This window comes from Myzus persicae, unplaced genomic scaffold, assembly GCF_001856785.1.
Source record: "Myzus persicae strain clone G006 unplaced genomic scaffold, MPER_G0061.0, whole genome shotgun sequence".
Classification (NCBI taxonomy): Eukaryota; Metazoa; Arthropoda; class Insecta; order Hemiptera; family Aphididae; genus Myzus; species Myzus persicae.
In genome coordinates, this window is record NW_019104477.1 from 617,485 (window position 1) to 628,559 (window position 11,075).

At 29.5% G+C, this 11,075-nt stretch overlaps 2 protein-coding genes across 2 annotated transcripts in view; both read right to left on the reverse strand.

The window, feature by feature from the left end:
• Nucleotides 1–3,805, reverse strand: part of LOC111042439 (adenylate kinase 7-like) — a 4,849-nt gene extending 1,044 nt beyond the window's left edge. Inside the window, exons 1-5 of the mRNA XM_022327059.1 lie at nt 3,580–3,805; nt 3,350–3,492; nt 2,529–2,745; nt 2,251–2,453; nt 1,982–2,082 (exon numbers count right to left, since the gene is read on the reverse strand). Of these exons, the coding sequence (XP_022182751.1) occupies nt 1,982–2,082; nt 2,251–2,453; nt 2,529–2,745; nt 3,350–3,492; nt 3,580–3,800 (885 nt within the window). The 5' untranslated portion in view covers nt 3,801–3,805. The remainder of the gene's footprint in view (nt 1–1,981; nt 2,083–2,250; nt 2,454–2,528; nt 2,746–3,349; nt 3,493–3,579) is intronic.
• Nucleotides 3,806–3,840: 35 nt separating this feature from the next.
• On the reverse strand, nt 3,841–9,960 carry LOC111042436. Its single transcript, XM_022327053.1, has 5 exons — nt 7,822–9,960; nt 7,511–7,728; nt 7,197–7,383; nt 4,622–4,788; nt 3,841–4,541 (listed from the first exon to the last, which is right to left on the reverse strand). The coding sequence occupies exons 1-5, from the start codon at nt 8,002–8,004 to the stop codon at nt 4,433–4,435; spliced, it is 864 nt and encodes a 287-aa protein (XP_022182745.1). The 5' UTR covers nt 8,005–9,960; the 3' UTR covers nt 3,841–4,432.
• Nucleotides 9,961–11,075: the final 1,115 nt, after the last annotated feature.

Consider the following 11,075-nt stretch of genomic DNA (forward strand, 5'->3'; position numbering starts at 1 on the left):
AGAATGGAACACGAGATTAATAAAAAGTACAAAAATATAACTAGAGATGTAATAATGTTATACTTAAATAATTGCGAATCGTGTAAAAATAAGGGAAGTACAGCTAAAAAAAGGTTGGTTGTAAAACCAATCATATCTTCTGAAATGAATTCTCGCTGTCAAATTGACTTGATCGATATGCAAGCACAATCAGATGGCGATTATAAGTTCATATTAGTTTATCAGGATCATCTAACAAAATATATTATGCAGATTATTTGTATAAATACTTCACAATTTACATTGCCCAATAAACCTCGGACATTGTATACAGTGACCGAATTTTCCATTTTGCCCGTAACATATACACTATTTAGAGTTTAGAAATTATAGGATTCGCATGATTTTCTAGGTGTTTATATTATAATTATATCAGCACAAGCTACCTACCTACTTATTCATATTATGCTCGTATATGAGTTAAAATACTAACTTTTTACTTATGTTTTGTCAATAAAAGTGCATATTTTATTGATTTTAATGAAAATTATGGTTACTCTTAAAGCAAATTTCAAAAAGGTTAAAATAAACCAATAAATAAAAATAAAAGGTCTTCTGCCATCATGATTGTAATACGCCTATAACTATAGCCGCGGACTTGCTGTTATAGTTACTACTTACTATAAATACTAAATAGGTAAGTAGTTAGTATGATCATTGATCACTGATCGGTAGTCGCTTATAATTATCAATGATATCTAATAACTATCTGTAGTTATTGATTTTATATTCGCGCTGTTCAATATTTAATAGTGTATTATTGCCTATTGGTACTGGCAATTGGGATTTGGTTGAATTGTATGGACAAATATAATTTCCATTGTCTCCTGAATCTTCGCTTGTCGTAAATTTGTTTGAGCTCTGTGTGATATATTATACAATCAACTTTTTAAATTATGAGCGTAGCGATATGGTTTTTACAATAATGTATTTTTTTCTATCTGTAATTTTATTTTATTCTTATATGTCATTTTTGTTAGGTAGGTAGTAAATATGCTTCGAATTTCGACATCAGCAATTTTCTGATAGAAAAGTAAATCTAGTTAGTGGATGTGGGAGGTGAAAATTGAAAATGACCCGTAGTTTTTGAAAAGCGTCAGGAAAACAAAAAAAAATTTTGACAAAATCGGTTTTATTTTTTTGGTGTAGATACCTCATTCAAAAAATAATAACAGCAATAACCGTTAAGACACTTTAAATTTTTAATAAATGTTTATATCATCATTTCTCATGCATGGTAAAATTTTCAAAATATTTTGACTGTTTTTGAGCTATTGATAGCCATAAACAATTTTTCGAAATCTGTAAACTTATAAATTATTGTCGTTGAAAATTTTTTCACTTTGGAAAACAGCTTGAAGTGTTATTATAATAGCAATTAAGAAATATATAGTATAATATTATGTATAATATTATGAAGGTATAGTTATTTTTTATATGAATATTTAATAATCGAATTTTGATAAAATTAATTTTTTTTTTCAGTTAGATATTTATAAAAATTTTCTTTTCAAATTTATTACTAGAATTAACATTTTGGTAGAAGCTTCCAACAAGTTCAGCGAAAATTAACATGCATTTTTTTAATTTTTTCACATTCAGCATCTGTATGTGCATATTTTGTCGGTTAAGGTTTGATATAGATATGTTTTTGGGGTGGGTACAACTTTTTATTTTTGTAATGGTGATGGATAATTTCTCGTTACAGTACCCAGGCTATCCATAACAACGGATGAATAATATATAATTACGTTACCATACCAACCTCGTTTATACATTTGTATGAAATCATAATTTTAAAACATCTATGATTATATGTTTTTCCGTGAAGTGGAGAAAATATCGAGTTACACGCTACCTTTACTATACAGTTCATTTTGTTTAGCTCTTATAACTTTCCAGCCACTTAAAAAATTGCAATATAGATTAAATAAATTTTTACTTTTTCCTTGAGTTGTTTTATTTTATATTTTTGATTTTCAACGTTAATTCCTTCCACTATTGAATTCGTTTTATTTAAATCAGTAATTTTCTCCGATATTCCTATAATTTTATTTTACAGAATAAATAATAGTATACTGTATCAATGTATTTATATTATTATACATTTAGCCTGATTAATGTACCTAATAATGTTAATGGTTAATTAACTGTCTTATTTTAGTAAATTGTAATGTATTAATTAGTATGTTACTATCATTTTTCAATCACCATGGTGTTGATTCAATTTGATTTCCTTTACAACTATATTTAAAAAGTGTTCAAAAGTTGGATCGATTTCTGGTAATTCAACTTTGTTAGTATCTAATATAAGTGGTAAGTATGGAGATTCAATCATCTTTATTGGCGCATAATATAAATTGAGTAATTTCAAGAGATTGTTATGATTTCGTCCATTCCAAATTGAGCGTTTGCTAAAATAGTTAAGTTACTACATTATTGTCCATTTTATATTGGCACACATTTTTAAAAAATGGTTAATATTTTACGGTTTTTTTTTAATTTGCTTTTTTAGAATGGGTTTAGCTGCATTAACTACATTAGATGCTACGGCGATGTCAGAATTTGATGAGTGTATTGTATCAACTTCTGAGAACAGGAGTCGTCTTTTTGTACTTGTTTCTAGCGTATTTGTAACGACATTGATATCACTGTTCTGTTCAGTGGGTAAATGAAGTGCTTTTTGCGTTAAATTAATTGTCAAATCTACAACAATATAATAAATAATAATTAATGACGTATCAATTAGGTAGTATGCAAAAATACATATTATAATTTAAGCTTACCTAACCTTTAATAAATACTTAATAGCCAATATGTATATAATATATATACATGGCAAATGTTTTAAGAAATACATAACAAATTAGGTACCTACTATAATTGTCCAATAGAAGCATAATAAATATCTCGTTTTTATTTCATTTTGTTTTTTATTTTATAAATTTAAATATTATAATGTATGATATTAATACTAAATAATACCTATTTCTTCTTTTATTATTATTATTATTATTACCATCATTATTCTTATTATTTATATTATTATTATTGTTATTTATAAATCACCGAAAATGTACTTAGATAATATAATATTATATACATATTATTATAGAAAAAAAAACTGTAATTGGAATTTATTTCCGTAATAAAGAAAATATTATTATTATTATTATACTTTAGTATATTAATAAATTATTACCATTAAACTAGGTAATATATAGTAGGTACTAGGTAAGTACGTAGTAAGTACTATACAGTATACACAATAATTAAATAAAAAAAAAAAATTATATAATTGTATAGCTACCGGGCAATTTATTAATATCTATATTTGATTCAAGTAAACTCGTATTATTGAACCGAAATAGCATTGTGGCTTGAACTACTGTAGTTGGATATCCATCTAAAACATACCCTCTTGTAGAAAGTGCTATTCTTTCATCCAATAATCTATAAAAAAATACAAAAACCTATAGAATATAGCTGCAGCCTGCAGGTGGTACCTATATACTTAAAAAAAATGTAAAAACTATTTACGGAATTAGAAGAATGTCTTCCAAAACATCATTATTCGCATCCATAGATGAATATAAATTTGATAGCTTTTTATTTAGTTCTGATATTTTGTTAGTTATAATTGGATTAATATCAGTTTTATCATCAGCATCATTTAATAAATTTACTGACTCCTCAGTATTTTGACTTTCGTGGTACAGTGAACTTATTTCTTCTCTCTTCTCAAAATAATTTGACACCATGTATAATTTCTTTATAATAAATAAATTATTTCAAACTCACGATTCCATTGATATGTTCTTGAGTTATCTTTTTTGGTTCCAAGTAAATTAAACCATAATACTGGGCAAGTTGAAGTGCGAGTTTGGTCTTACCAGAAGCCGGTGGACCCAGTATAATGAACTTAATACTCTATACAAAATAAATACACGTGGGTACCTACCTATATCTCTATTTAGTACACTACAAAATATGCATTCAAAATAATGCTTTAAAAAAAATTTTCACTTTAATGTTATGAGCTCTTTTGTACTCTTCAACTAAATATTTCATTGAATTCAGCATTGATGAGTTATTATTGTACCATTCGAAATTAGGCCACAATCGGTTAATCCTCGAATTGACTTTAATATCAGCTGATATAATTTGTTTATGTATGCCCTATATGATATATTATCATATGATCGTTTCGAAATTTAACTTTTATAAGTGCTGATTTACAATCTGAATTTTTTGCTCACCTTAAGTTCATATTTATTTAGAAATGTATTTAATGACACAACCATCGGAATAGCCACATTGCAAGAGTTAGCGAGAGCCTAGAAAAACATTTTTCAATAGGTAAAAACTCTTATTTATTAAACCTGAGTTATAATTAGATGCTTACAGTGATGATTTGTTTTAATGTATGTATTGGACTTTCAACGGCAAAAATATAATGATACTCTAGTGCCTGATTTTCGGATATTATTTTATGTATGAGCCTAACACATACAGTTATAATAAATAAACGTATATATAAGTAATTAGGTTATTTTATAAATTCTTAAATAGATATCTGAACCTGGCCAAGTTTACAACGTGTATTACAGGTACGTGGTTTTGGCTATTTGGTATTGGAAATACATCGGAAGTTTTACAAGCTGAGTCAAACGCGAATTTTAACAAATTTTGTTCAAACCCATATGTAAGTCCAGTCCAAATGATTATTGTCTTCACAATTTCTTTTAACTATAAAAACAAATAATAAATAAATATGCTAGTACATAGAAATAATATTGTGATCAGTGCCTATTATATATTGTATCAATACAAAATGCAAATATGTTTACTCCTTCGGTTTCATTCACAGCTAACACTTCAAGTTCAAATTCATAATGTTCTACATATTCTGGATTTGGAACTCTATTATTCATATCATCCTCACTCACATAATGCTTTTTAAATAAACAGTTATATTGTAAATACTAGTATTATTTATTTTATTAGTTTTAAATGTATAACTTGCTTACTTTTTTATTGACGCCTGCCCAAGTCATCACAGTTGATATTACCACTATCAATTTTATATTTTTTGAAACATTGGTTTTTTCCATACCTTTAAAGTTTATGATTTCTCTTTTTAATGACCTGAATATTTCTTTTCCTTTAGATAATTCCTCGTTGTCACTAGATATGTCAATTACTATGATACCACAAGTTTTTAGAAACCCCATAAGGTCAGAACTTTTTACTGTACTCACAACTTCATTCTAATTGCAATACAATTATCTATAATAATTTCAATTTATATTCTCAAAACCTTAATAAAATAGGAAAGTAGAAACCTGGATTCTTACGCTATATAGAGTGTAGAGCAGTGGCAACCAAATAAAACCCGAGGGCCAAATCCAGCTTGCGATAATTTATTAATCAACCCGCCAAAGTATTAAAATTAAATAAAAGTTTAAAAAAATTACTAAAAATGTAACTTTGTAAAATTTAATACAAATTAATATTCCCATTTAATTTATCTAACCTATTTATAACAATACATTTATAATAAATAATTATATTTATTTGGTATAGGTACCTATATTAAGATGTGCCTACAATAATAAAATGTAATATTAAATTAAAAGAAAAACTTTAAATTCCTAGCCCAAAAAGAAATTTTTTTATATGGCTCTCGGTAAAAAAAGTTGATTACCTCTGGTGTAGAGTATAGATCAGGGGTCGCCAACCAGTCGATCGCTATCGAAATTTAAAGAAATGTTGGTAGATTGTATATCAACAATTAATTATACCAATATCGGTTGATCACGTACATAATCATAACACATTTTTGTGGTGCCTTATATACTAACTAAAGTATTTATAAGCAAAGAAAAACATACGATTTTCCGATGGAGAAATAATAAAAAAGAATATAATTAATAATAATACGATTTATTATTATGCTAAATGCAATAATATAAATAATATACCTAATTAAATAGTGGTCATTCACCAGATAGGTATTTAAATATTTTAATGTAGGTATTTAGCTCACTTGTTGGAAAAGGTTTATGACCCCTAGACCCTGGTATAAAGCTTATTAGTCTATAACAGTGGTTGTCAACCTTTTTGGGTCTACGGCTCCTTTTGATTTTTTAATAAAATATACGGCTCCCATACATTTTTTTTTTGAGATTTATTTTTTACAATTAAAAATTAAATACAATAATGATAATTTTAATATTTAATGGGATGGCTGTGCTTGTTTTTGTTGCACAATATTATCGAATCATGGAGTAAATTTTGGAAAGGGTGATTCTCATTTCCTTTTCGGTATTCAGTCTTGCTCTATATTTAGTTTTAAAAACTACTAAGACCGAAAAACCAATTTCACATAAGAAAATGGAATCAAAAGCCTGATAGCCTTATTGACTGCGATCGGAAACTGCTTCTTCATAGCTGTTCAAAATTCTGGGGAAGATGATAATGCAAATTTGGATTTTGATGCTGACTCTGAGGATAAGTCTATCAGTTTGCTTGTTCGGAAATATTAGATTAGATTAGATTATTATCTATATCAGTACTAAAAGGATCTTTAATTCAATTTTTTTTATTTATCGTCCTCGGGAAAATGATTTTGGGAATTAACAATGAGTTGTGATAAGTGTTCCAAGAATAATAATTTGACAGATTCTATCAAGTTTAAATTATTTTCATGAAGGAATATAAACAATGTAGGGAAACACTGAAACAGTAATTTAAAGCACCTTTGTCCATTTTATTCTTCCACAAGATTAATTTCCTCAGTTAACTACAAAATGTGGATCTCATTACCTTGTACACCACATGAGTACGATAGTTATATTAAAAAACTTCATTTTCAAATTGTTCAAAATGTTTTTTTTTTTTTTGTTCGAGAAGAAAAAAATGAAGCTCTTTTCGAAGTTAAATAACCTAATTCACGGTTTTCGCCGGCCGATCTGTCTCACATACACGGACGCACAACATTTATTGGTGCGCGGAATTAACGACCTCAAAAAAAAGATTAAAAAAACTATATTTAGTATTATATTATAATTTCATTTTTAGTTTAGACTGCAAAATATACTTGATGAAAGCCGCGACGCACAGGTTGAAAACCACTGGTCTGTAATATTACTTACTTTCAATTTGAATGATTCATCATCTACTGCTTCGATGTATATTTCATATGGAACTTCTGCTTTTATATCGTCATTGCTTAATTTGTCTAATTTTTCAAACGATACGTCGTCTTCTAAAGTTTTATTGAACACACTATAGTTATATATTATTGTTTCCAACCGTTTTTTTGGTTCTATGTTCAATAATCTAAAACCGTTTATATTGTTATCCAAATATAAAATGACAATGTGATAAAAATAATGATAACATGTAAATTATACCAAAGTATAATATAGTTTGTAGTTAAGTGATTATATAATACATAAAAATTCACCTCAAAAATTCTTTTCCTGTTAGCCTATCAATAATATCATCAACAAACTCGTCATTTTTTCCCACTTTTAATTCATTTATAATGGCAGGCTGTTGAGGCCCTATGACATCAGATTGCCGTTTTTGTGATATTAGTTGATCATTTTCTTTATTCGAATTGGATAAGAGGCCATTTGATCGAGACATCCGATTATTTTTAGCCAACTTTGATGATAAAAACTAAAAAATTATTATAATAATTATTAGAAATATTTATCATTATAATATTATCCATTACCTATATATTTTAACAATATATTATGTTTTAAATACCTTTATGAAATATTTTATATTAAATGAGTTTCCTGGACTAACAAAAATACGATTAAAATTATTTGACCATTCAGACATTTTCATACGCTCGATGTATCCGTTAACATTGTTTTTAAGTTTAATTTCATCGAAAACTAATGTAGATAGATGACTATCAAATAAAGATGAATTAATGAGACTCATGTTGTAGGCAATCAATCAAATATCAAGTAAAACAGCTAAACAAATACAAATTAAAACAAAATTTAATACAATTAATATAAATAACTTTTACAGTGATAAATTACATATTGGTTGTTATAGTTTCTAATAGAAAAATTGTATTTACCTAGGGCCCAGATGGCTATACCTATATTATACCGGAAACATTTGAAACCATCGCCCGCCGACCATAAGCACAAGCTACCAAGCGTAAATATCGCAGAACAAAAGAACGTGTTGGTGCCACCAACTTGGTGGTACGGTGGGTCGAATGATTCAGTCTTAAAGTGTGTCGGAACCCTCAATGGATAGTACAGTGCTAATATAAACATTAATGTCACCGCAATTCAAAAGTGAAAAAAAATATTAAAAATTTCAAATTTTTTTTGCATAAACGCATAGATTGTTGTTCACACAAAAAGATAAACCCAATTTGAATGATCAAAATACAATCCTTCTACATTAAATCATATTATTTTAGTATTATTGTTACAACGAACACTGTGGAATAATGTATTCTATTCTACAGTTTAAACCCCAATGCTCTTATAATACATTAACATAGGTACATGCCCATAAAGAATATCGCAATGGATTCACAATAATATTTTGTCCGAATTCAAGATTCGGTCACTGTCCCCCGCCAACTGGATGCATCAATAGTTTTTAATGAGCTAAAATATGCAGGCCCGATAAAAATCAAGTTGGAAAGTCGTGATTTCACCGCAGGTATTGTAGTGCATATGACTTCAGCTGGTGATACACCCGTCATCGTGGATTTGAACTAAAACGAACCCGCGCCGTTGCATCTGGCCAAAATGTCATTATCAACGACATCTACATAATAATAATATATTCACATGTCATATCCCGTCTTCTGCTTTGACCAAGTGTGCGTCCAAATGCCAGCCATGTCACTATGTCGCGACAGCCGTTTTTTTATAGCATCAAGAATTATTTTATTAATTACGCTGACGGTGTATGACAGTTTTTGTTACATGTCCGCCTTAGTTGTAAGTGTCATCTTAATTTCAATGTACATTCGTATTTTGTTGTGGCACATTCCGCCTTGAGCGTCACTGTAGTGCTCCCGCCGAATTTATACATTTTATCAGCTTGTATGTGGTATGTCACGTTTGTTTGCGTCCCGTATGTATCCGCCCTTTTCCGTCCACGCATCCTGTATACCACATGGTTTAGTGGTATACTAGTATACTACTGTCGTGTTGCGTTTTCGTCCTTTGTCGAGTCGGTGACGGTGTAACAGGATAGTCATGGTAATATGGTATCGGCCCACTAAGTTTCATTAATTTATACATTTCTATACTCATGTTTGTACTCATTTCTCATTATCATAAAAAGAAAAAGTTACCATTTAATACTCATAACTGGCCCGTATTTTGAGTGGCCCACCGAGATTTCCTCGGCAGCTTGCCGATCCGACCATTGCCTGAATTGTTGAATGTCATACGATATATAATATATAATATATATTCTACTGATGTATCCCGGGCGTTTTGTTTTATTCGAGGGTGTCAGCCTAATATCTGCCAGCGGATCACGATACATATTGTTACGTACAACATATTACATTTAATTATTTAAACATTGTTTAGTGGTTACATTAACGATAAACAAATTACTATATTACTACGAGACATTCCTTGCTCATGCGACGAACCTCGCGTTTTTGTTACCATATTTTTGAGGGCCACACTACACGCTCTTTGCTGACCGCGATTGAATGGCCGTGTTATTATATATTTATAATAAATAGTGATCCGTCCAAAGTTAGATTATAATATAATATCGCACATGCAGTAGGAAGTGCAATCGTGCATTATTTACGCTTGATCCTATTCTGTGTATTACAACGTGCCTTAGGTAAAAGCGGATCCAAGTCCCTCACCGACATGGGCGTAACTGGACTCTATTCAAGTGAGGGCAAAAATAATTTTTGAGAATTCCTACACATTTTCATAATCTTATTTAAATTTAATATATATTATAAAACTGCTTTATCATTTTTACCACCATTTTTCATTTAACTCATTTTAAGCAAACATTCTTTTATATACCTTTACTGTACCTAACCTTTAAGGTCCCCACACACTGCAGCGGTAACGATAAAGGTCTTTTGTCTTGACGGTGCCGGTAAATTGTGTCCGGACTCATTTTACCGCTACCGCCACCGCCACCGCTACCACCGCTGCAGTGTGTGGGGTCCTTAACTAAATATGTTTTGCTCTGGGAAACCGTCTGTCTATCGTCGACGAAGATCGCAACGGTACGTTATCGTTACCTACCAACATGTATTATAGCGAAATATTATACGAACTTAATTAGCTATGTCGGGTACTCGTCTGTGTTTACTGTGTACGGAGACAACATAATATGCGGGTGCGACCTATTCTTAATTAAAAGCTATAAATATAATATAAAACATAAACATTGATATTGACTGATAACTGATTCTGCTATAAATAAATTAATATGGCTATAGCACCATAATAATATTATGTGGAACATGGTATTATTTTATTTTCATAATTTTATTAGAAAATAATATTTTTGATAATATTATTTTTGTGTGTACGGACTACGAATAACCAATTGCCAATTGGTCATCAGCGTACTATCAGTTATACACTATTACAATATTGCATGTATAGCTAGCCCCCTACGATGTTTTACACCAGCGTTTCCCAAACTGTGGTCCGCGGACCCCTAGGGGTCCGCACGTATACCGGAGGGGGTCCGCGAACGTAAATTAAAAATTTACAAAGTATACCTATCCATAAAACGAAAATAATGATGCAATATTCGTATTACATGGGAAATACTGTTGATAATAAATACATTGTTGAAATAGTTATCGTTGAAAAGCAATTAAGATTAGTTACTAAATATGCAAATCTTTTCAATAATTTTGAATGGCTCTGTACAGTGGCCTATTTGGCTGATATTTTTAATTCTCTGAACTCATTAAATATTAGTTTACAAGGGAAAGAAGACAATATTTTTCACACGGAGGATAACATTGAAGCTATGGA